The sequence below is a fragment of the Strigops habroptila genome, chromosome 2 (assembly GCF_004027225.2).
Source record: "Strigops habroptila isolate Jane chromosome 2, bStrHab1.2.pri, whole genome shotgun sequence".
Taxonomy (NCBI): domain Eukaryota; kingdom Metazoa; phylum Chordata; class Aves; order Psittaciformes; family Psittacidae; genus Strigops; species Strigops habroptila.
In genome coordinates this window covers 115,558,228-115,584,875 of record NC_044278.2, presented here as the reverse complement: position 1 = coordinate 115,584,875, position 26,648 = coordinate 115,558,228, and the positions used below count along the sequence as shown (strand labels likewise).

Sequence of the window (26,648 nt, the reverse complement as noted above, 5' to 3'; positions counted from 1 at the left end):
GAATTCTGGCAGTGCAGTTTTCCATGCTTGGAAGTCAGCCTGTGTCTGCTGTGCTGGCTGAGTCTTTAACCACTTCCATGCAAAAATGTGTTGGTGCAGAGCATACAGCTTGGTGGTGGCATGACTTGCTAAAACGTGACCAAACCAACAGTGTTGTTCTGAGCATGCAGCATCAGGTCTCCAGGTCCAGGCATGTCTTAAAAGATACTTATAAAAACATATGTTAAGGTTGCACTGACTTTTTTTTGCAGTCAGAAGCCAGATTCTGGCAGGAAATGGGAGTTTGGGGCTGTCCTTATGCTTGGAAGATGGTGTGTATCCTGGGCGTGCTGCTGCTAGTGTGTGATTTGGTCAGACCCGGTTGTCGCTTTGTGGATGTACATTATCAGCATTATTTGTTTTCAATCCTAAAGAAATTAATTTTCTCTTTGTTATTTTGCAAGTGTGAATCTCATTTTTCCTAACTAATGCAGGAATCTGATTAGGTCATCTGTGTGAGGAGAATCATCATTGATTCATGGCTCGATCCAGATCTGTTTGTTGGAATAAAACTGCATAAATATCTTATGCTGGCTCCATGTGGCATTTTGCACTTCCATGGCCACTCCCAACACCAAAGTGTATAGCAAATGTCACTGAGTCTCCCCTCCCACCAGGAGGTGGAAAAGTTAAATGGGGATACTGGACCGACTTGCCTGGTCTCTCCTCTGAAGAGCCTTTGATAGCACTGAGATCCTCAAGGATGTGTCCAACACAAACATCAGCCAGCAAAGAATGATTAATGATGTGTGTTAGTGTTGTTCTTGATACCAGCACTAGCAAAGCCCCCCAGAAGACTTTACCCAGAAGTAGACAGCATGGACATGAAGCCTTTTCACCATTGGGGAATGCCAAGAACATGTGAAAAACCAGTGATTGCTCCTGAATGTTGGACTTGTAACCTCCACCGTTAAGCAAAGCAGGCAGATGAAGAGGGCAGTCTGCAGTCAGTTATCTCTGGAATTGAGGAGAGCTGGTGTCCAGCTGTGGGATGGAGCAAGGCTGGGCCTTCTCATGTTGAGTGTGGGCATCGCAGGTGAGCATCCTGCTCTTTTGAGCTCATTCTGCCTGGTAAAACAGAGCTCCTTCTCCAGGCTCTTCCTTGGCATGATATTGGTGCTGGATTTACCTGCTTGTTTTATAGTGAAGCACCTGTAATCACTGGTCAGTGGGTTCCTGTGTAGCACTTGCACAAGCTCCTGGAGGCCAACTAACATATGAGCCATGACCTGATCAAAGCAGTCCTATGAGCTGCAAATTATCCATGGTGGCAAAACAGGTAAGGGACAGGGCTGTGGTCATTGATGCAAAACCCCTTGGCTTTAGTTTTTCTGTTGTTTATAGAAATATATCTGTGATAAAACATACCTGTGGTACATGAGAACTTGTACCTATTCAGCTCACTTGGTTTCTGTAGGAGAAATATTCTGAGCAAAGGGTTGAGGAGCAGGAATCTCCAAACAGGGTAGGGCTGAAAGCAGTATGTTTTCATAACATACTGCTGGTTCACAGCTGGAATGATTGGATGCAATTTACTCTTTTTAAATGCGTCTAGACTAACAAATGACTGGCAGCAGGTCAGCCAATGTTGATGGGGGGGCTGTGCATGGGGAAGCCCCCCCACATCCCTGCACCGCGTGTGTAGTTGCTTGGTGCCTCCTGGAAGCGTTGGGTGGACTTATGGAGCGTGACTTGGTGTGAGCACACTGCAAGCCCAATGCACCAGGGAGGTGTGTGCACTAATACTCTGTAGGTGATGTGTGTGCAGGATAAAAGCTGCTCTGTTTCTGCTTGTGAAGGCACACTTAGAGGCATGGTGTTTCTGCAGTTGGAACCTCCTCCCTTCCTCTGAGGGACCATCCTTGATGAAGAGGCATATTTAGGATTGCCAGTGCACAGGCAACTGGATATTGCTCGACTGGAATGGCAAGTGCAATGGGAGGAGATGGAAAATGCCGGGCTCTGCCCTGGGTGCCTGCAATAAATCCTTCTCCCTTGAATTAGGGAACGGCATCCCTGGAGTTTTGATGTCGCGTCAGGCTGACAGCATATGGATCCTGTGTGCTTGTGGCTTTGCCACCAGCACCACAGAGGCATGGGTGATCCAGGCTTTCATGGGGATGGAGTGTCTTTATTTTTCCAGTGTGAATGGAAGGGAAATTAAACCTTGTAGAGATGAGTGAGGAAGATGGGCAAGAGAGCAGAAGGAAATCTGCTTGTGTGCAGAGGAACACAAGCTGGAGCCCGCTTGGGTTGGCAGGTGCTTTGGAAATGAAAATACTTAATCCTGAATTACATAATGCAGCAGCATGTCCAGACCTGAATTCCCTGCAATTTTCTGGCCCAGAAGGAATAATCTTCTGCTTGAAATATCAGCCTTAGCTTTGAATTTCCTGGCTCATACAGCGTGTGTGATCAATAGAATATCTGTGTACAAAACTGCTGCTGTTTGAACTTGAGGTGTTTAGGTGAGTTTATTTTTGTTTATAGCTGTTGGATGATGAACAGAAAACTCTTGTTCATTAAGAACTGTATAAATACATCAAAGCTCACTCTGACCTACTGGTTTGATCCAGCAGGTGGAAGAGGCTGCAGATCCTTCCCTGTGTCTAATTGAAGCAGTAAGTTGTAAATGAGGATAGGAGGTGGGATAGAGCCGAGGTGCAAATTATTAAGCAAGGAGCTCTGATGTAATCTCAGTCCTTATCCCTAATTGTGGAGAAGCCTTTGCAGCTGTAGATAGATTGGGGTTTTTTCTTACCCAGCTCTTCACTGGGTGGAAAACTGGCTGGATGGCCAGGCCCAAAGCATGGTGGTGAATAGAGTTAAATCCAGTTGGCGGGTGGTCACAAGTGGTGCCCCCCAGGGCTCAGTATTTGGCCCTGTTTATACTAAGCCTAAAACATGTCCTGCCATCCTTCAGTTGTGTTCCTGCTGATGGACGACCTCTATAGGTGAGCACCCTGCTTTGATTTGCTTCTCCTGGTTCCTTGTTCCTGCCCACAGTGACAGCGTATGGGGCTGCAAGATGGAGTGGAGCAGAGCAGCGACACAAAGGACATAAAACCCTGCAAAATTGATCCCCTTGAGGCTGATGGGGACATCCCAGGAGGGTCATGAGCCATGGAGGTCTGGTTGGGATGTGAGCTGTATAAATAACATCTTTTTAATATCTTCATTGATGATCCAGACAAGGGATCAGGGGCACCCTCAGTAAGTTTGCAGATGACACCAAGTTGGGTGTGAATGTTGATCTGCTGGAGGGTAGGAGGCTCTGCAGAGGGATCTGGACAGGCTGGATCCATGGGCTGTGGCCAGTGCTATGAGGTTCAACAAGGCAAAGTGCCAGGTCCTGCATTTGGGCCACAACAACCCCATGGAATGCTCCAGGCTTGGGGAAGAGTGGCTGGAAACTGCTCATGGAAAAGGACCTGGGGTGCTGATTGACAGAGCTGAACATGAGCAGCTTGTGCCCAGGCAGCCAAGAAGCCAACAGCATCCTGGCCTGTATCAGCACCAGTGTGGCAGCAGGGCCAGGGCAGTGATTGTCCCCCTGTGCTGGGCACTGGTGGGGCTGCACCTTGAATCCTGTGTTCAGTTCTGGGCCCCTCACTACAAGAGAGACATTGAGGTGCTGGAGCGGGGCCAGAGAAGGGCAATGGAGCTGGTGCAGGGCCTGGAGCACAAGTGTGATGAGGAACGGCTGAGGGACCTGTCGGGGTTTAGTCTGGAGAAGAGAAGGCTCAGGGGGACCTTATCACTCTCTACAGCTGCCTGAAAGGAGGATGGAGTGAGGTGGCTGGTCTCTTCTCCCAAGTAACAAGTGACAGGACAAGAGGAAATGGCCTCAACCTGCACCAGCAGAGGTTTAGTCTGGATATTAGGAACAATTTCTTCCCCTAACAGGTTGTCAGGCATTGGAACAGAATGCCCAGGGCAGTGGTGGAATCACTGTCCCTGGAGGTATTTAAAAGCCATGTAGATAAGGTGCTTGGGGACATGGTTCAGTGGTGGACTTGGCAGTGTGAGGTTTATGGTTGAACTTGGTGGATCGTAAAGGTCTCTTCCAACCTAAATGATTCTATGATTCTATAGCCATGTATGGGTCTTCATCACCAAACTGCACAAAGCCTGTTCTGATATGATGAGGACAGTGATACCCTAACCATGGCTCATAAGCAAGACGTGCCCACGAAGCCTTCTAATGCTTCTTCAGGTTATAGGAAATGAAAACCCCAGAGCGAGACTGGTAGGGAGAGAAGATGCCATAATGTGCCGTGAACTCCCTGCTCTGGTTGTCACCTAGCCCTGCAGAGATAGGAACTGCTGCTGCATGACTCCTGTGCCTCATACTCAGAAGAGGACTGAGATACCATGGAGGTTTAGAAACAACAGAGTATTTCTGTTTTTTCTTCTAAAATGAAGGTGCCAAAACATTCTTTTAGACATGGAAAGTTTTTGACTTCAGATAAAGGCTGCCCAAAGTGTTTCTTGAGCACACATTGTCTTGTCATCTTCAGGGAGGGTTAAAGACAGGCAGACATTGGCACACCTTGTGGTTGACTGGGAAAGGCTTTTGCTTTTGAAGTATCCCACTCCACTTCTGGCTCTGTGAGCCAAAATAACTGGGCAAAATCATCATCATAGAGTCTGCTGTGATCATGCCTAGAGCTGAAAAGTGTTCTTGAGCAAAGGAGTCGAGAGAGCAGTACCAGAGATTTATCAGCTAAAACCCTCACTCATACTTGCTGCTTGTTTTGTGCCAAGACTGGTGTAAAAGCTGGTGCTGGGCAGGCAGAACAGTGGTTTCATCCATTTGAAAGAGAACTTGATCAGTTCAAAGTCATTCATGTCTCCCAGGTAGTATTTGAACCTTTGCATTGTGCTTCTACCACTTAGTTGACAACCAAAGAGGCTGAGTGTGGCATGGTCAGAGCAGGTCAGACATGAAGAGGAACGCTCTGTGCCCATCCGAACTAATGGGTGGAAAAACACTGCAAAAGAATAAAATAATTGGTAAAGGTGATGATAAACACTGTTGAAGTGGATCAGAGGTGAATGGAGCAAATCCAGGGAGAGAACATCATGTAGGGGAACAAACTACAACATACCTGGATGTTGTATTCCATGAAGTATATATTCCAACCCTCCCTGCCCATGGCAGGGGGGTTGGAACTAGATGACCTTTAATGTCCCTTCCAACCCATTCTGTGATATATATTTACTGTGGAGAACTCCTTGCCTTGTGGCTTGTGGAACAGGAGAAGCAGGTCTTTCTCCTCCATCAGCTGTCCCAAGAGAAAAGCCCATGGAAGGGTGAAACAGAGGACCAAGTCCTGCTGACTATGCTATGGTAGAGTTTCCAGCAATCAGGACAGTGGGAGAAGCAGAAAGGACTGGTGTGTGTCTGCCTTTGCAGCAGTGCAAGTACAAGCTTGCATGGGAGGAAGAAGAGGTGAAAGCCGCTGGCCCCTCTGCTTTTGTTTTGGGTGGATCTCGCCAGTCTTTGGCGAATTGGAATTAATAACTGAAAAACACTAAGAGCATTCACCGTGCTGTCTTGCCCAAGCAAAGAAAACCAGCTAAGCCTAAAACATGTCCTGCCATCCTTCAGTTGTGTTCCTGCTGATGGACGACCTCTATAGGTGAGCACCCTGCGTTGATTTGCTTCTCCTGGTTCCTTGTTCCTGCCCACAGTGACAGCGTATGGGGCTGCAAGATGGAGTGGAGCAGAGCAGCGACACAAAGGACATAAAACCCTGCAAAACTGATCCCCTTGAGGCTGGTGGGGACATCCCAGGAGGGTCATGAGCCATGGAGGTCTGGTTGGGATGTGAGCTGTATAAATTGGGAAAAACGGCTGTGAAACCCAGGTTTCTGCCTTGCTACCAGCCTCAGGCTCTGCTCCTGCTTCATCTCATCACAGGGCATGTCTTGGTGCTGCAGCCAGCCCTGTTTGTGTTAAACAAGTGTGGTGAGGGGTGGCTGAGGCACAGACAGGCATCCCATCCCTTGCTGGAGGGTCTTGTCTCTGCCAAGGGGTGGGACAGACAGCTGCAGCACCAACACTTTAAACCACTGCAAGGGATGCAAGGCAGAGCCCTGTGCCTGCCAACACAAGAGAACAGAAAGGGAAAAAACCCCAAACCAAAACACAAACAACCCCAAAGAAAGCAAAAACAAACTTAAAAACTGGCACTCTGCATGGTTTATTTCTATTTAAAGCATAGAATTCCAAGTGGGATATATTGCTGACATGCGCATTCCCTGGCCATAGCGAGCAGGGCAGAGGTTGAGACACATCTTCCCTGGGGAAAGGGAGGGTTATGTGAGCCTGAGTCAGCAGCAAAGGTCGCTTGGCTGGAAGGCTCTGCTTGTAGGAGATGTTGTAACAGCGACTGATGCAATGGTTGTGATTCCAGTGCTGACAGCGTGATGAGAGTGTGCGTGCACAGTAAAGGGAGAAACACCAGTTTAGGTGAACATGGGTGATAGGGCAGCGATGGTCAACCTCATCTGCCCCTTCCAGCTCCCACTTCTCTCTCTTCCTTGCTGCTTCCTTATTTTCTCCCCTCCTGTGACCCATGTCTGGTGTCTCTTTGTTTCTGGCAATTTAATCTCATCATTACGTTGTTTGTTTTATGGCCTTGGCTCATCTTCTAGTTCCCGTTTGGGGTCATTATCATGTACAATTAGTCTTGGAGTCTAATGAAGGGGATCAGACATAACTCGAGGGTATATCTGAGCCATTTAGCGTTTCTGAGCTCAGAGATCTGCTGAGGAAGTTTATTTTTAAGCTTCCCAAGAAGATAAATCTGAATGTTGAATTGTTTGGGGTACAAGTAATAGGTCTGAAATCCCCTCGGGGGGGAGCAGTGCCCTCTGGGATTTGAAGCATCCCAGGGATAATTATCCAGTGCTGAGTAAGTCTCGTTAGTCTTGAAATAGCTTTTAGTGGATGATCATGTTTTTCTGCACGTTGGCTAGTGTGAAAGCTTGAAACCTTATATTAACATTTAACCTTCACTGTAAGAGCCCTGTCAACATGGTCTTAATAACGTTGTTGTTATGTGGTCCCACTCTGGGAAAGCCAGTCATGGAGATCTGAAATGATGACACAAAATAACAACCCCAGAAAAGAAAAAAGGGCATTTTTGGAGGCTGCTGTTTAAGGACCCACTCTTTGTATGAAGGGATAGGAGGGGGCAAGGTGTTCAGTATCAGAGGAAGGTGAGGTCAGAGCATCCTCAGGACAGCTCCAGCTGTTTGGTGGCACTTTGCAGAGGACCATAGCTCCAGCTCAGTGAACCAGCTGCAGGGCAAGTGCTGTGTCAATGACATGTCCATGTAGTGATTCAGCAGTGTCCCTGCTAACCATCAGCTGATGTGATGCACGTCATTAGTCACTCACTGATTGGCGTGGTTACCCTTTTGTCTTAGGCTGCTGGAAAGGCCAAGGATCACATCAAGCAGCTGAGTCAGTCTTTTACCTCTTCTGCCATCAGGTCTGCCAGGCAGACCCAGACTGTCTCAGTTTTATCTTATTTGATTAAAAGCCTGTCACAGCTATGTAATGGGACCTGCGTCTGTAGCTGGGGCCTTCTAGTGTGTGGCAATGAACACTCCCAAGGAAGGACCTTTGGAGGCACTGGGAAAGGGCTCTGTCTTCTCATCCAGTGCCTAATATATAGATACTGGTGGATTAGGTAGTGATGCTTAGGTACCACCTTACTTAGTATCAACTGACAGCTTGTAAACCTGTCTCTTTAGTAATGTCTTTTATGCCATTATCCCAGACCAGTTTTGAAGACAGGTCTTTGCCACATATAATACCTGGATCTTCCTGGACACAGCTGGATTTGGACTCTGCCCTTCTGCACCCTTGCCTGTGGGTTTTTCTGTCTGCTTGAAACCTAGAACTGAATTTCTTGTGGTTCTTGTTGCTTTTCTTGAAGGTTATAGACCCCTTCTCTGGTCACAGTGTAAGTAGCACCCCTGGGTGCACTGGAGATGGAGGTTTGGATACCCATCCCTCATGCCTTGCTCAGCTGCAGCAAACTACATGTATCTGTTCAGTCCTCCCCATGCTTTAAGTGGCCTAAGGAAGCCCTGGAGGTATTCCTCTTGGTAGGCAACACTGCCCATCTCCTGTGATGTTGCCAAAACATCAGCCTCTGCATCCTACCACCTCTCCTGTTGGACTTGAGGAGGGTATATGTGTGCTGGGTACCCCATGTGTTCACTTCCCATTTGAGCTGTAAGCCAAGCAAGCTGTCCTCACAAAACTACAGAAAACTGTCATAGTAGTAGAAATATTCCTTATAGCATCCATTATTTCTTTGTTTAAAACCTCCCTTGATGTACTTCAGCCAACTGTTACCCCACTCTGTACTCTGATTTTAGCAAGTGAGCTCTTTCTATCTGTAAGACAGATGTTGCTGCTTGTGTCTTTAAATTACTTTAATTTCCCCATCTGTTCTGCCCTCATATATGTCCCAACCCTGCTCTGTGGGTACCCAGTGCCTACCTGGAGGAGCTCATAGGGAGTTTCTGGGTATTGCCCTGACAGAAATAGATTACATGATCCCCTCAGACAATGTGGCTGACCTTTGGTGCAGCCAAAACAAACATTTGGGGAGATCTAGGAAACAGTGGCTCAGGCTTGGAAAGCTCAAAACCAGCATCTCTAATTCAGGTGAGACAGCACAAAAGCTGAAACGTGGCCAAGGTTTCATAGCAGCTGATCTCTGACTACGTGGATGCCCTGACTTGGAGCAGGAGGGGTTCTCCTCCTTATCTGAGGAGCCACACACATGCCAGGAGACCTTTGCTCTGAATATTTGGAGGCATAAAGTCCAGCAGGCATAAAAAGGCATTTCCCCACTGCCTTGGCTCACATCGTGTTGTGCTCTCTATTTCTCTTGCAGCTGCGTAAATGAGTATGGAAGATTATGATTTCCTCTTCAAAATTGTTTTAATTGGCAACGCCGGTGTGGGGAAGACCTGCTTAGTCCGTCGCTTCACTCAGGTAAGGTTGGGACATGGATGCTGGGATGGGGACAGCACTGAGACAGGAGCATGGACCCATGAGTGTGCACTGAGGGCTCTGCTGGCATCGTGGGTCTAGCTCATTGTGTTATCCACACTCTTGGTGCATGCATCACCTATAGCAACATGGCACAAGCAGCACATCTGTGTATAGTGCTGTACTTGACACTGCTGGAGAAAGCTCATCCCTCTCTGAAGAGGCAAAGTCTCCTCTGAAAGCTGCTGGGACAACTCCTCCTGATTTGGAGGTGCTCCAGACTGGTTATAAGTACAGTACTTATACAGTACATGTGCTCCTGTGTGCCTTCTCCTCCCCATCCTTTGCTGCACAAAGCTCTCTCTGTTATTTCCCATTAGCAAATAATGAAATAATCTGGGTCCTGGGCTGTCAGTCCAGTGTCTTCTGTTAAACACCAGACCTTTTTCTGTGGCAGAATGATAGAGAAAGGACCGTGCTGCTGTAGTCTGGGGCAAGAGAAGGTTTTGCACGATGCACTGTAAAAACTAAGTTGTGGGGGTTTTGTTGCACTCTCCACTAGGAATTGTCAGCACTTTTCACCCTCACTGTTCATTTCAGTTTTAAAGCCATGTTGATGTTAAAACACTCTCCAACCACATGTGACAGTGGCAATAAAGCCAGTCAACTGCAAAGGGTTAACCACAGAAATCTGACGCTCCTTCTGCTCTTTCTGCTTTGGCAGCACAGATGCTGTAGGGGATGGATGTGCCCCAAAATCAACATGACTTTGTAGACCTAGATACCAGAAATCAAAAAGCTCTGGATGGGGTTTCTTGGGGGAGATCTTTTGGTTTGTCTTTGCTCCTTTCTCATGGTGCTGCAATCAAATACCACCAGCATCACGCCAGCTGCTGTGGCACTGGTAGTGGCTGGCTCCATGCTTTGCTCCCAAAACACTGTGCAGGGATGTGACCCTGGCACTGGGAGCTGCCAGAAATGCCTTTCCATGCTGTGGTGTGTGGTGAAGGGGAGAGGGAAGGCATAAGGTTATAGGAGCAAAGGCATCTCATCACATGTGTGCGCTCACACCTCTTTCAAGGCATTGAAAAGTGGGATGGAGGGTCCTCATCTACTCTTGCCCTGCCTTTTTCAGCTGCACTGAAGCAGAAAAGCTTTTCCCCTCTCCTTTTCCCTGTACAAATCCTCCTTTTCTCCTGTTTTCCTACCTCTGAAGTCAACTTGCTACATGACTAGGAGTGTAGGCAGGGAAAACACTGTGGGGTTGAATTATGGTAACCTTTGTGCTGGGGAAATGTCATGTTTTCCTCTCTAAATGTGATGGGAACAAGTGCCTGGGGAAGGGGACAAGGGAGGAACAGTTTTGAGGGTGGGCAAGGGTGAGGGTTGGCATTTAGAGAGTCTTGTCTCACTACAGAAATTTGCCCAATGAAACTCTTGTTTTCTTTCAGGGGCTTTTCCCACCGGGTCAAGGAGCCACGATTGGGGTTGACTTTATGATCAAAACTGTGGAGATAAACGGTGAAAAAGTAAAGGTAAGAGCCTGACGGATTTAAATGTAAATTTGTGTGGCAGTGCTATAGCTGAGATTTCTTGCCACAGTCCTCCTGCTGCTGGAAGGCACATGGGGAAGCACAGGGCTGTCTGACATGGCAAAAGCAATGCTGGGTCTAACAGTCTTTGTGCCCCTCTCCACAATTACCACTAGGGTTCTAAGAGTGAACCCACTCTAAGGGAGGAAAGAGAGGGGAGATCTTGCAAAACTCTGTCCTTGCTTAGGAGAGGCTAAGATCGTGCCTGGCTGGGGTTGGGGAAGCACAAAGAAGCACTTCAGTGCAACCTCTGTTCATGGCATTTCTGGTAAGCAGAGATCTGTTGCATTCCCATTGGGATGTGCTTGATGAAGGTCTTCTCCTGTGAGCTCCCAAGGTGGCTGTTTGCAAGAGCAGGCTTCTGGACTTGTGTGGTTCGGGACAACAAAGGCTCATCTTCCACTTGAGTTACAGATTTGGGAGAAGCAGACATGGTCACTATACCTTTGTCAACACATTGAATTGAGAAGGGCAATGTCTTCCATAGTATTAACTCTTTTACCTTCCAAAATAGGGTGGTTGTAACCAAACTGCTTGTCCTGTGCTAACTCCCAAACTGAGCCTGAGCATCACTTGGCAGAAAGCTGTATTGCCTGAACCAAAACACATCAGGGACCAATCTCATGCTTTAATGGGATCCATGGTTGGGTTCCAGCACCCAGAGATGTTGGCTGGTGCCACTTTGTTCTTTAGTAGAGACTGTGGGTGTCTATGAGGTGGGAGAGAAATATGATTACCTGAGCCTCTAATGTCAATGTGTCCAGGGTCCCTGAGCTGCTCCTGGAATTGCTCTGTTTACATTAAATCCAGGGGCATCAAAGTGGAAAACAGTGGTTTTCCCCGCTGCCTTCATCAAACCTAGCAGCGAGCAAATGGGAAAGTGGCAGCGATGTGACTGGCTTGATGTGATATTGAGACCCATTTTTAAGCTTGTGTAAGTGATGGAATGGAAACAGCGGACTTGTGCAGATTTTCAGTGCTGGCTTTCTTTTTTAACCTGTATTTCAGTACAGAGGGTTTTTAAGAGGAAAATCAGATGGTGTATTCCTAAGTTTAGGACAGATTTAAAAAGCCATGATCATGTCAGCAGGCTGCCACCCTCCTGTGTGAGGAGCTGTACAAACCTATGGCAAGTGCTGGTCCTTGAGCAGAAGACCTTCCAGCCTAAGCAGGTGAAGGACAAGAAGTGTAAATACCTTCTCCTGATAAAGACCGAGTTAACATTCAGCACGTTGCTGTGCAAGTGGGACAGCAGCAGGCAGGAAAGCAGTGAGGACCACGTGTAGCCCCTGTGGTGTCAGAGCTGAGCTCAGTGGTTGTGGTGCTCATTAGCAGGCGTCTGGCATAGCAGGGTTAGCCAGGACACTGCTGCTGCTTGTCCAGGCTCCTCAGACAGCAGAGATGGATCTTTTAGCAAGGTCCAGTGGAGCAGCTCGGAGGACTTAAATGGTAAATGGCTTAAGTACTGCACTGAAGGTGGAATTAGTGTTTTTCCTTATATACCTGGCTTAAACCAGCTGTCTCGAGATTGTCCTGGTCAATGGAGGGAGAAAAACTATCCTGAGGAAGATGAATCCCATCCACTTTAAGCACCTCTCCTTTCCAAGCAACTGATTCCCTGTCAAGCACAGATGGAGCCTAAAGAACATTGCTTATATCTGAGGTCTGGTTTTGGACCAGTAAACTCGCCCTAAGGATTTGTCTGTGTTTGGCTTATTACTCCCATGACATAATCCTGTTTTAAGACTAGCTTGGACTGAGGATGCAAACTCCTTAAGAGATACGGAACAGTTGTGCCAATGTGGGCTATCTGAGGGCTAAGGATGGTTCAGAGGAGCTCTCTACAAGCTAAATGAAAACTCATCAGCATGGTAAGCCCCTGCTGCCCTGCAAATGTTTGAATGCACAAGTGTCCACCCAAGCAACAGATAGAGTTCAAGATGTCCCTGCTCTTTGCCGGGGGGTTGGACTAGATGACCTTTGAAGATCCCTTCCAACCCAAACTATTCTGTGATTCTATGTACTCTCTTAATCACCTTGGGGCTGGCTTGTGTTCCACAGGGCCTTAGCAAGCAGTAGCTGGTATATCAGCTATATTTGACATTGCAAATAAAGAGTTAAATCAAAGTCTCTCTCCTGACCCCACTAGTGGAGTAAATTGGAATTGCTGGGGCTCAGCCACAATGACCAAGCCTGGGAGGAAGCTTACTACAATGCTTTTGGGCCTTTGAATAAGCCTTCTGGAGTGTGAAAAGCAAATGGATTTCTTTCAGGGAGTGATTTTTGTAGCTGGAACTTTTTGAGTAAGCAGTGCCAGTGAGAATAAACACTTAATGAGCGGGAAAAGCAGGAATGAGTCAGAGCAATAAAAACAACATCCCAGTCAAACAAGACCCTGCTCTGACTGTTAGCTCATTTCACAGTGCCCGAGCCGTGACTCTGCTTCTGTGCTGGGCAGCATCTCCTGCACGTCTGCTGGGCTCCAGGATGAGAGAGCAGGGCTGCCCACCGAAAAGGTTCTCAGACTGGAAAATAAGTTATAGATTTCCAGGGAAAAATTACTTTCCAGCTTTCAAAATTACATTTGAAAGTCAGGGGAGAGGGACTTGGTAGCGTGAACGCTGTGCACAAACCATATCAGATGTGAGCTGCTCCTGAAGCTAACTGGCAGATGAGCTGAGGCAGCACAGTGCAGCTGAGGGGGCTTTTGATCTGCCTGCCCTTTTCTAATAAACCCAAAAATATGTACAGTAAGAGACTACACAGATTTGAGCCAATTTTCATGCTGGCCAAAGCTAAGCATCCTCAGTGCTACGAAGGGCTATGCCATAGGGATCTATGATCTTATTGTACATGGTGGAGATGTTCGTATGTATAAAGCTAAATGCACATGCAAATGCTGGGAGAGGGGAAGCATCAGCTGGCCCCAAGAAAATAAAGATGTAGGTTTTCTGCAGACTGAATCAGACACTGTCCTTTGGATCCTCTGGGAAAATATGCAGGTAAAATGGTTGCTGTGAAATACTTTATTTGGCAGAAATAATAGTGGGGTGAGTTGCAAGATGTTCATTTTATGTGCAGGAGGAGAATATCGCTGGCTGTAAGGCTGCGGGCTCTTCCCTGCCTTATGTGCCCAGCTTACAGGTAGACACGAAAGCAGCCAGTGAGAAACCCTCTCCCCCAGGGCAATCCCTTTTGCCTCCCGTGCCTGTTATATTAAAGAACATGTTCACATCAAGTTTGTATGAATCAGCTTGGAGATCATCTTGGTAAATGTGGAACACACACAAGCTGGAGTTAACCAGTAGACCAATCAGTAAATGTTTTTCCTAGGAACCAGCCGAGCAACAACAAAATGATCTGTGTTTTCCCATCTGCCAGAGTTTGAAGGCTGGTTTGTTTTAATGGGGACTTGTTCGTTATCTGAATTCCATGTACAAATAATTTAACTTACGGTTTTGTGTGTCACTTAACTACAGGCGCCAGGTTCAGCTGTTTAAGTACAACTATGCCAAGAGATTAAGCACGCAGGAGCCCAGGAGCTATGAACCAGAACAAATCACTTTCTCTCTCAAAAAAGTACTTTTTCAAACTTACACCCACATCTGAAAGCTGCTATTGGGAGCTCTTATTTCAAACTGACACATTTATGATGAGTAGCTGGGGTAGTTTGACTTTGGAACTGGGCAAGAGTAAGCTTTTTGTCTGTTACCAGCTGCTGAATATATGGAAGAAATCTCAAATACTTTGCCTTTTTCTTCCCAAAGTATGCAGGATTCTGGCTGGAAACCACCCTTTCACATAGTTAATTCCAGGGAGGGATGCTTTAAAAAAATAAGAGCTGAAGCAGGGAGGTACTCTTTTATGTTGAAATGTTTCCCATTTGGATGTTTGTTTCTTTGATTGCCTGTTTGAAGAATTGAGGTTTTGGTGACCCACCAAAAACTATCAAATGTTCAAATTATAAAAACAGTATCAGTTTAGTTTGTATTGGGAAGTGTTTGTTGTCTTCCTGGACCCAGAGAGTTTGGCAAATGCTCATGACCTCTTTGGTGGTGAGGCGCTGGCACAGGGTGCCCAGAGAAGCTGTGGCTGCCCCATCCCTGGCAGTGTTCAAGGCCAGGTTGGACACAGGGGCTTGGAGCAACCTGCTCTAGTGGAAGGTGTCCCTGCCCGTGGCAGGGGGCTGGAACTGGATGAACTTTAAGGTCCCTTCCAACACAAACCAGTCTGTGGTATAGTTAAGGACATGTCAACCAGTTTTATGTGTTGGGAAGGCAGGCAGTGAACAACCAAGTGCGATGGATGAAGCTGTAGAGAGGAATCGTGTTAGAGTCCTTGAATCAGCTTTCCTCTGAGCTCCTTGTTCAATACTGTGTTTTCCACCCATCAATGCATCATCTCAGCATAACTGTAAATAGCTTTGAGAGCTACAGGAGCGGCTTTATTATTTCTTCTTGGGATGGATGCTGCTGTTAGTTGGCATTCAGAGGCAGGAGAAGTGACTTTCTCCATCACTTGTGTTGTAACTTCAGGCCAGCAGCTCTGCCCACAGCAGAGGGAGACGCTGGAAGCAACATGAAAATCTGCAGACCTGTGCCTTCCGGGGGCTGTTGGCTGCAGTGCCAGCTGACTTTGTGCCTTGCATTTCAATCCACTAGTGCAGGAACACAAACAAAACACTGGGGGAAGGGAAGCCAAAGGGGAGAAGAGCGAAGTGCTTTCCCACCATTGGCTTTACCCTGAAGGGGTTTTTATAGGTCGAAACAGTGCAGCTATCAAATAAAAAAGTTAACTTCTTTATTCCCTTTTCGCACCCTTCCGTATTCTGCCCAAAGCTGCAGATCTGGGACACGGCAGGACAGGAGCGATTCCGGTCCATCACACAGAGTTACTATCGCAGCGCTAACGCCTTGATCCTCACCTACGACATCACCTGCGAAGAATCCTTCCGCTGCCTGCCCGAGTGGCTGCGGGAGATCGAGCAGTACGCCAGCAACAAGGTCATAACGGTGCTAGTGGGTAAGTGACGATGGTCCCGCATGGGCTGGTGTCATGAGGGGGCCGAGATGTGTGTGTGGAGGGTTTGGTGGTAGATGAGGATGTTAGCAGGAGGAAAATGTGGCATCTGTGTGAGCTCACAGTGCTGGATGCTCAAGCTGGTGCAGCAGATCTTGTTGCCAACCAGTTGTAGCTGCAGGTGGGTACAAGGTATAGCCCTAAACCCAGTGCATGGACCATTCCTTCTCCAAATCATAGAATCACAGACTGGTTTGGGTTGGAAGGGACCTTAAAGCTCGTCCAGTCCCAACCCCCTGCCACGGGCAGGGACACCTTCCACTAGAGCAGGTTGCTCCAAGCCTCTGTGTCCAACCTGGCCTTGAACACTGCCAGGGATGGGGCAGCCACAGCTTCACTGGGCACCCTGTGCCAGCGCCTCAGCACCCTCACAGGGAAGAACTTCTTCCTAATATCTAACCTAAATGTCCCCTCTGTCAGTTTAAAGCTATTCCCCCTTGTCCTGTTGCTACAGGCCCTTGTAAAAAATCTCTTTCCCAAGACACTGATAGTGGCATTCAGGACACAACAGCCACTTCTTTAAGTGTGGTCCTGTCTCAGATTGAAGGTTGTTGCATGCAGAGGCAGATGCTTCCCACCAGTCAGTCCCATCTGGGACTAAAGTGTTGATGGTGCAGCTACCAAGTGAGCCAAGAACAGAGCAGTTTCCCTTGTGACTCCCAGCTTGGATCTCATCAATCTTTTGATGCATGCAGGTTGCTGTACCCCATAGCTATAAGACAACCAGTCTTGTCTTGAGTGGGTCAGGATCCAGAAACCACATCAGGAACTGAATACTTTTGCATGGATTTTAGGGAAACTGAAAATAAATAACTGAATGTTATGTTAATCTGTAGAGCTTCAACTCTAGCTAAAGTAGATCTCGGGCCATCTGTCTGCTACAAGCAAAGTGAAGGTTATTTTGCCTCCCTGTGCTTTTCCATGCTCTGCTTTCAGCATCCGATAGTCAGGACTTGGCTTTTAAAGGCCCAAAAATACATAAAGAACAATGGGAAAATAACAGAGCTTCCATACAGGAAACTCATTATACTCCGTGTGAAGGGTATGGCACGTGTACAAATGGTGCAGAAATAATTAACAAATGACTAATAAATGTACACATGAATTTTTGAGGAAACATTAATTATCAGCATCTACAGCACAAACCATAAATAAGTCCATAACTCACACTTCGAAGATGGTGAGACCCATAAACCACTTGTATTGAGTGATAACTTGTTTAGAAAGGTAACCAGTGTATGCAGTGGGTCCAAGAAACTGCTTTCTCAGGAAAGAAAGGACATCTCAGGTGAGAGGAGGGCAATGAGATGTGGCTTGCCAATGGAAATGCAGCCTTTTCCTCCCACTGAGTATCAAAATTGTTGGTAGAAGTGGGGCCAGGAGATGTTTCCTCCTGAACCTGCAGAGTCCATGGACATAGCCCCTTGTTATTGTAGGTCTTGGTCTGTTATCTTCATTATAAGATTAATTTATCACAAAACCATCATGTTTGAAGTGAAGTGGCCAGTAATAGGGTATAATCATATCAGATGCTTGCTTGAGGCTTTAATCAACTCTCTGCTGAACCAAGATCTCCAAAGGAAGGGGATGGTTCCTCATCCCACCTCTCTCTGCAAGTGCTTCCCAAGCCCAGCCCTCTACCAGCCTCAACAGCCAAATCCTTCCTGGGAATATTGAAATAAGAAAGCTGCCTTCTGTGCCAGGCTTCTTTTAAACCTTGTAATGACATGAGAAATATCACGTTTAGTATCTTGTGCGCTATAATTGACATTTTAAGTGCTGCTCAGAGCAAGAACAGGAGAATTTTTAATAGATATTATAATGGAAATCCTTTAATCTCGGTTGATAGCAGCAAAAAGATGCACCGGTGCTAAATTAGAGCTAACTGACTTGGATGTTCACAGGACATACTGCTTTAAATGAGCTGGTATTAAATGAACTTAATCACCTGTATCAGGGAATCCATTATTTGGCGAAGAGGGTAAATATTAAGAGTTTCTCATCAAAACCACTGTCCGTACATATGTACAACACCAAACTCTTCTTTATCCCCTTTCAACCTCTGTTTTGCTTGTTTTTGGAAGCCAAATTAATTCCTTTTCTAAAATATTTTATCAATGCAGGTAATAAGATTGATTTAGCTGATAAGAGGGAAGTCTCCCAGCAAAGAGCTGCTGAGTTTTCCGAAGCACAGGATATGTACTACCTGGAAACCTCAGCAAAAGAGTCGGATAATGTGGAAAAACTCTTCCTGGACTTGGCCTGCCGGTTGATCAGCGAGGCACGACAGAACACCCTTGAGAACAATGTCTCATCCCCCTTACCAGGAGAGGGGAAAAGTATCAGCTACTTGACTTGCTGTAATTTTAATTAAGGAGCTGGCATGTGATTTCCTGTTCTGCCATGGGCCAAGAAGATTTGTTAATTTCCTTTTTGTGTTTTTTTGCTGGGATTTATCTACTTAAAGGGAATTCCTGCCACTTCCCGAGTCAGGCTGCAGACCTGGAAGCATGGCAGGCCGGCGGCTCCAGCTGGATGGCAACATAGCAGAATATAACATGGTTTAAGTTTCATCTTTCTTGCAGTCTCTGGAGCAGGTTAGGAACAGAAGAGTTGCACAAGTGCTTCATGCGATGCAGAACACGAGCTGTTGCATTTCCTTCTATGGGAGGCTGGAGCAGCCTCTCCTGAAGAAGATACTGAAGAGTTGAATATCTCTCTTACAGAACAATGTGTTTATTCCTTTTCGAAATGAAACCAACAATGAACACTGACCCTGGAACACTGGCAATGTTTGGAGCTGCCAGCGAGTAAGCTCTTAGGACATGTACATAGCGTCTGCCTGGGCGTCTCCATGGAGGACTCCAGTGTTTGATATAGTGTTATGTCTCTCATCTACAGGCACTTTCATGAACATGGAACTAAAAAAGAAGTTACATATATCAACATTCTGCACATGTAAGAAGACATGGATACAGCTCAGTTGCTCCCTTTGGTGCTAGCAGTTCACCGAATATTCCATAGACCAAACGTAGTCTTACTACATTGCTGTCCTCTGAATGTGTAACTTAGACTGGTTAGGAAAAAAAAAACCACACTAATAAGCACTGTTCATAAAAATAAACAAATCTTGTTACCTCTTTTTCTAGGCCTGAACATAGTGGGAAAGGACTGTGCTGCTTTGATGGCCAATGCAGGATGAAAAGACTTTTCCAGAAATAAAAATAAACCAGAAAATTAACCATTCCTCCTCCAATTAGTAAAGTCCTAATGTGGAAAATTACCTTTGGGAAAGATTATTGATAGAGTTGGGAAAAAGTGCAGCAGATGTGACCAAAATCTTGTGTGTGCACAGATTGTGTGTAAGGGTTCAAAGAGAGCACAGTTTGAAGTGGCTATCTGCAATATGTCCAGCTTAAACATAAAGCTTGTAGATACAGTTCTTGTTGAAAGGCAAATGTACAATGTGGAGGGGTTTTTATGCTAAGTGCGAATAGCAGCGGGTTACAAGCGGTATCATTCTGTGTCTGACCCATCCAGCGCTCACCTTGTGGAACTGCTCTCCAAGATGCTCTTGAAGGTATCTTCTTGGCATCTGGTCCCTCTGCTAGAGTAGCTTTCAGGTTCAGGGCTGTACAGTCATTGATGCTTTGTACTCTTCATCTCAGACTCCAGTGTGTGTATAACTGTTTAGGCAATTTCTTTCTACAGACCCCCGAAGTGGAAGCACTCTGGAGTTTGTGATGTTATTCCACCTCTGGTGCCATATACAAACAATTCATTGCAAATATACATGTTAACACTGAAGTGAAATTGGAAGGTAGCGAAATGTGCCCATGCAAAATGATATTTAGAAGTTTGAGTTCAGTTCAGCTAATCTGCATAAAGCTCCCCTGGCAATTACGTGGCTGTGATTTGGTGTAATTTAATCAATTTAATATTAATTTGGCTTGTACTGAAGATTATAACAGAGCTTTTGTATTGGAATAAAAAGCTGCCAGTAAATACTTCTTTAAAAGAATAACAATTTAAAAAAGGCATTTTAAAATGCTTTTTCACATTTCCCTGGAAAGACTTTTTGGCTGTATCATGTTGTGCCTTTGATCCGTAATAGGGAGCTGGCTCTGTGTCAGAGAGAGGGGATCGGTGTGTCATATGGTCATTTCTAATATTTTCTTGCTATTTTTTAGGTCACTTTCTTTTATGATTAGTGGTAAAAACGAAGATGTAGAAGTTGTGGTACAAAACTTGTTTGTCATTTAGGTAACACTTAGAAAAGATCTTTCGTGTGAGATGCTGGGGGACATGTCATCAGCTATGCCGGCCCATTCTTTTTCAGTCTCTGCTCATGGTGTAATCCGGAGGATTTAGAAATGTGTGGGACTTGGTGGTTTCTGCTGTGCTGGACCATGTGGTACAACCTGTGCTGAAGAGCAATGTCTGTCTTGAGCATTCCTTAAACTGCCAAACACAGCTTCATTTGAGTTTGTGAAGACTTGGAGGCAGTGATTCTGCACGGGTTGTAGGTAGTTGTTTAGAGCAAGGCTCGAGGCGTTGGATGTAAGGTAACACTCAAAAATCAATACTATGTGTATTTAATTTCTAAAGCTCTTACTCTCCAGATGCTGGACTTGTCAGCACATAATTGACATCAAATACGACAGGGCTGTTTGAGTTGATCAAGGAGGAAGGGGACTGCCCACTAAAACACCTATGAGTTCCTCAGCTGGATTTCCAAAAGCATCAAAGTTGGGCAGGTACTTTTCATTCCTGCTGAGTACCGCTGTAAATGCATCTTAAGGTGTTCCTTGCATCACTTCTGGTGGTTGAGCTCTAACACATCATCATGACTGAACAAGCTGAACTGATTAAATAGCAGAAACTACTAAATTGATTTTCTTGGGTGTTCACTTTGAGGTCTCTAGAAGGCTAAGTCTTCTTTTCCAGTACTGTTCCTAATCTATAGGTGGCTATTTTGGAGACTAGCTGCCCACAAGCAACCTCGAACCATTGGTTCTTTTTACTGCCAGCAAATATTCTCCGTGTAAGGACTCCATCTCCAGACAGTGATGCACTTTCGCTTCAGAGTGGAGTGCTGCAGCTGTGCTGCTGTTCAAGTGAAGTATCTGACTTCTACAGAGACAAATCTGAACTGATTCCTTTCAAGGCTTGTTCTGTGTAGACTTAAAAAGTCGGAAGGAAACAATGGTTGTATGTGCAATGCTTTATAAGGTCATAAGCCAAAACTGTAGTTTGAAACTTGCCTCTTTTCCTGCAGTTAACAACACACTACCTGTTCAAGAAGTGATATTTTATTGTAGGAACTCCTTTGCAGGAGTTATTTTTGTACACCTTTGACTATCTCTCTAGTGCATATAGCATACAACCCACTCTCCTTGTAGCACTGAGAGCATACTTTCTCTTCTACAGTCTGGTCCACTGCTGATAGCATCCCAACCAGGAGAAGAGCTTTATCAACTGCTAACGCCAACTTAGTCCTGTGGCACAATGATCAAAGCCTTGAAAAATAAAAGGAGATAAAATAACAAAACTCAATTACCTGACAATCAGCTCCCCAACTGTAGCCAACACCTTGCTAGATGAGTGGGATTTTGAGACAACTGTCAGTAAGAGCCTTGTGATGCTTGCTGGGTTGGGTATCCAAAAGCCATGCAGAATTGATATAATGGAGCTAAATTTGACTGGAAACATTGTCTACTATCAAGAGAGCAAAGTACTTCTTTTAATGTGGTTGCTAGGTTTTGATGTGTTTTCAGGATGATACAGGGTTGTCTTATTTCTGGGTGAATATTAATTTCTGTAGTAGTCCCATAATGAGATCTTTTTGAGTTCTTTTTGCACAGTGCATAGCTCCAAGCAGAAGCCAATATTGGATGGTCAACAGATGTTTGCTTTATCTATCAAACCTGTTTGCAGAGATGAGTAAAAGCATCTCCTGAGAACTGGATGGTCTAAACTCTATTTTCCAGTTCAGCCACTGATTGAGTCAGGCTGATCTTAAGTAAACCACCAACTGTTCTGTGTTTCACATCACTGCATGGGAAGTACTCACTGGTACTTTGTGTTGGGTGTTTATACTGCACGTTTGCTGGGGCAAGCCATGATTCCCTCTATTCCTATTAGAGACCTGGAGGGGGAAAAAAAGCCCTTCAGGTCAAAGAGTTATGATGGAAAAAGTGAGATTCTGAAATCTATAAAGAAAGGGACGCTGGGTGCCTCTTCCTACCTCTAACACTGAAGTCCTGGTTTGATCTACAGGTGAGTTGTTTGAGCAGTCAGATATGTGCTTGTGGTGAATGCTAAATAGCTTTGTGATCGTTATTTAATGAAAAACCACACATGACAAATTGTCAGGCAAGATGCTTTGTTCTGTGCTGTAGAACACATGAAACCGCCCTTATGAAACCTGTCAGCCTGCTGGTGCTGTTTGTCTGTTTGGAAATAGCTGTGTTGGTAACAGTTGGCTCCTGCTAGTCTAGGTTTAGTGGTTAATGGCTATTGAATTCCTTCAGCATCAGTAATAGCAGCAGCAGACTGGGGCTGACACAGGAGACAGTGATTTGAAAGTCAAAACTAGTGATGCAGAAGCATGGTGTGTGCACACGTGTGGGACAAGAGGCTTTCCCCAGCTTTTGCTGACAAGGGGCGCAATTAGTTACAGTCAAACCCACAGGGTTTTGCCTTGTTCGTTATCCCTGAGGACTGCTGTTTGTTCAGATGCTTTTCCACTTGTCTGCTCTTTTAGATATGAAGAACTGTCTGTAAATCAGGCTGAGATGTTGAGCTGGCATGATTTCTGTAGTCAGAGACTTCATCTGGAAAATAGGTGGAATTCTCCAGCTATTAAAATAGGCTGAGTAACCATACAGGATACACTGCCCTTTGGGAACCTCTGGTGTCACTATGGTTCAGGTATGGCTGGAGACACTGTCACAGAAGCCCTCTTCTGGCTGTGGGGCAGTGGATGCTATAGCCCTTTGTGCAAGGGGAGAAATAGCTCTGTGGAGCAGAGAATGCGAAGTAAAGAGATGGTTCTACTTGCTCAGGATTTTCTCAATCCCATCCTCTTTTAAAAGGTGCATCTACGACTTAGATTTTCATTGCTCTGGACTTTAATAAGGGATGCTCATCTGAAATTCTGCTGCTTTCAATAACAAAGCACCCCCACTATCCTTATAAAAATTGCTCTTACTAACAAAGACCCTTTTGAGTTAATTCAGTTAGAAAAAAGGTGCTTCAAGAGGACACTTTGTGAATTCCTTGTGTAGTATGGAAACTCTGAAATGTTGATCTATATAAGGGCTCACCAGAAAACCTACTGGAGCCAAAGGAAATAAACCAATTCTAGTGGTGAAAACCCTGTGAAAGATGTTGTATAAAATGTCTATTCCTTTGTTTTACACTTTATTTGCTTCTCTGAACAAATGTGGCTCTTGACACCACCCTTTTTCCTTGCATCAAGTCTGTCCTCTTGTGGCCGTGGGTAATAATTGTTCTACTTATTGTTCACAAGCAGCAAAGAGTCATCACTTTGAAGGACAGTGGTCATGATGAGTGGTGGGGAAACCTTAGCTTGATTTCCTACAAGTAGGTAGTGCATTCTAAGCAAAGCAGCCTCAACTTGTCCATGTCTTTGAAATGTGATGTCTACTCAAGCTATTGTTGAAGGTACCATAACGGTTACAGATCTTGCATCTGCCTCAGTTTAGGGTTTATCTTGGCAAGGAAAACAGACAACAGGGTAATCATGCTGACCATGATGCAAGGCTCCCAAAGTAGCCCACTGCATTGCTCCGATTTCATCTCCCTAATCACCACCTTGCTGAAGTGACCCCAAGTCTCCTTTGCTCTACTGTACTATATCCAACGGAGAGAGATTGCGGCTGTCAGCACCCATGGATGCCATCGCACCCTTTCCCCTCATGTGAATGAGCTGTAACTTAACCCAGAAGTAAAAACTGTGCCATGTGAGCTGGGAGTGTTTGTTTTATTCCAAGTGGGAGCCGCAGATCCAGGGGAAAAAAAACCCTCGCTTCTAATGCTTGTCCCTCCAAACGCAGTCAAACGGGTAACTGGGCAGAGAGAACCTGGATAGAGCAGACACTGGGACAGCAATGAGTGTCATTTAGGCTGTGACTGTTGTCAGTGAAAAATGAGAGTGGTTTTAGGAGTGCATCTAGGGTTAACAGCTCAGCTCTCCTGTCTGGGTAAACAGGAGCTGGCTGTGCTGTACTCGGAGATTGTCTCTGTTTTCACATTAATAGCTAGCTATTAGCACTCCCTGGCTGTGATCTTGCATTCGTTGAACCAGTTATCCTTTTCCAGCAAGCTCATACGATAATTTTAGCCCTGGTTAGTGCTACAATTAAACTCAAGAAGCAAATGCCACCTTTACATTTGCACCTTTGCTTTTTCCACTGCTGCTTATCTTGGGGTAATGTTCCCGAGGGCGTCCATGCTTGTGAGGGCACCATGGTGCTGTCCTTGCTGAGCATCTTCTGGAGCCCAGCCCTGGCCCACAGGTACTTGACATGGCCAAAACCTGTGTCAGTCATGGTTTTAGCTGTGCATGGCTCCCTGGAGGAGAGGGAGTATTAGAAGTGCTCTTATGCTTTCATGGGCAGTGATCAAGGGTTCTGGTGTCACACAAATGCAAACCTCGGAGCTTTTCAAAGCCTGATTCCTCTAGTACCTGTCATCATGAATCTGCTCCTCCCCAATACTGCTCATGCCTGAGGCATTGTGGAGGTCTCAGACTGGAAACAATACTGCTTGCATGGATCCAGCTCCTGCTTTAGCTAGAAAGAAGAGTATCCATGGTTCATCTTCTGTGCCAGCTTGAGATTCTTACTATGAACATAAACCTAACTAAACCCATAAACTCATTCTCAGGGCATCCTGTATGGGAAGTTTCCCTTCTTATGGGACTAATAGAAGAGATTCGGATGTCCAGAACTGGTGGGGGTTTGGTGTAAGTAAATCTTCAGTGAGCAGATGGATGCAGCTCTCCATCCAGGGAAACTTATGGCCATGTGGAGGAGGAGACTCATTCTGAGCCATCACTTGCGTGGTGGTGTGGAACATCTCTGTGGGTCTGGGTTGCATCGTTGGCATGAGCTTTAGTAAATGTAATGGCCACAGTGTCCCCAGCAATCAAACCTTTATGAGGGGGAAGCAGAGGAGAGGGGGCTGCTGTTCTGACATTTTAATGGAGTAAGAATAAAATGGTTGGGGAGAAAAGGCCATCGAATGAGAGTACAGAGAAGCCAGCGCTTGTTGCTGTGCTGGTTTGGAGTGAAAAGTAGTTCAAGGCCAGGCTGGACAGAGCCTTGGGTGACACGGCCTAGTGTGAGGCATCCCTGCCCATGGCAGGGGGGTTGGAACTGAACGATCTTAAGGTCCTTTCCAACCCAAACCATTCTATGACTCTACGTGCCACGGGTTTCAGCAGAATAAGATGTGCTGCAGATCTGTCACATCCATTTTATTCCCTATGGCAGTTTACAAAAGGGAAAGAAACATAAACCCCCCTGAGACTGGAGCAGCTGCAGTCACTCAGCTGTCAACATGGGACAAGGCTCGCTCTGCTCCTCTTTCATTTCCACTTCTCTCTGTTCTGCTGCACATTATTTGGCTGTTCTGTGGATTTGCAGATGATGAGGTTTCTTTCCCAAACTGGCTTTGATCTGCACAGACTCCCCCAGCTCTCATCTGAATTCGTTGATGCTTTGAGTAAGCGTTTTAATTCTACATTTACTGGCTTGTTCCCCTTTGTAACGTTATCTGACTGACAAGTTCGTCGTGCTCCACGTTACCTTTAGGTTTTAAGTCTAACACGTTCCCTCTTTCAAGCTACAATTGTTCTTACAAATGTTATAAAGGCACCTTCATTTCCTCAGGAGAAAACCTGCGTTACTCTCAGCTTTGGTTACTAGCAAATCAATATTAAAGCATGAACAAAGTACGTTTTATACCATCAACCGTAGTTTGACTTGTAGTTTAAAAACCTGCCTAAGCACTAAAAGCAGCATCTAGTTTGAAACCTCCATGCCAGGGAAGTCACAGCATCAAAGGGCTTTTCCTGGGTTGGAGTTTTCCCCACAAAGTTCTGCTGCCTTTTCCCCAACAATTGTGAATTTAGCACAATGTACAGAATTGTAGCCAGAACCCTCATTCCTGAACACATGGCCAGAAGGAAGAGGAGAGGATGTTGTTTCTTGCTGATCAAGCACAACTATGTCAGTGGAGAAAATGCACTACAGCTGGTCAGACCATTGATCTCTGGGGTCATTGGTGCTGGGGTCATGCTGGTTTTGGGAAGGGGTTAGGTGTTAGCAAATGGCCAAACTGTGAATCATTGACTGTCAGAAGAATTTGGCTTGTCTGTCTTTTTAAGTTCTTGTGGTACAGTGGGGTTGAGAAAGGAATGTATTTGGGATGACCGGGATGATGAATGTATGATGCTTCATGTTTATTTGTAATGTCCTTTTTATACTTAGAAATTGCTTACATATGTATCTGTATGTAAATAAATGTTTAATCCTTTCCACTTGGTGTTTGGAGTGTTTGATTTCTTTGGGGTTTTGTTTGAGCTGCAAAACAAAGTTGCCTTAAAAATATGTACAAGACATTCACTTGACGTGATCTAATATCACATCAACAAATGAATGACTGCTGAGGCTTTTCTGCTTGGGTTGAGCATACCAAGGCTCTCACAGCACTGGGACCCCACAAGAAGAGCAGAAGTAGAGCTGCTGTCCATGGGAGCAATGTCCCTTTGCACTGGAACAGAAGGAAAAAGTTATTTGAAACAAGAGAGATCATAGCAAAGTGTGAAATGCCAAAGAAATGCTGGTGTCAGTCGCTAAGGGTGGTCTCTGACAGAGGCACCA

General features: G+C 45.6%; 1 protein-coding gene across 1 annotated transcript in view; it reads left to right on the top strand.

Moving 5' to 3' along the window:
• The window catches only part of RAB30 (RAB30, member RAS oncogene family), a 50,878-nt gene extending 24,573 nt beyond the window's left edge, over positions 1–26,305 (top strand). The window contains exons 2-5 of the mRNA XM_030477245.1: positions 8,967–9,067; positions 10,516–10,599; positions 15,495–15,678; positions 17,859–26,305. Coding sequence (XP_030333105.1) covers positions 8,975–9,067; positions 10,516–10,599; positions 15,495–15,678; positions 17,859–18,109 — 612 coding nt within the window. The 5' untranslated portion in view covers positions 8,967–8,974 and the 3' untranslated portion in view covers positions 18,110–26,305. The remainder of the gene's footprint in view (positions 1–8,966; positions 9,068–10,515; positions 10,600–15,494; positions 15,679–17,858) is intronic.
• Positions 26,306–26,648: the final 343 nt, after the last annotated feature.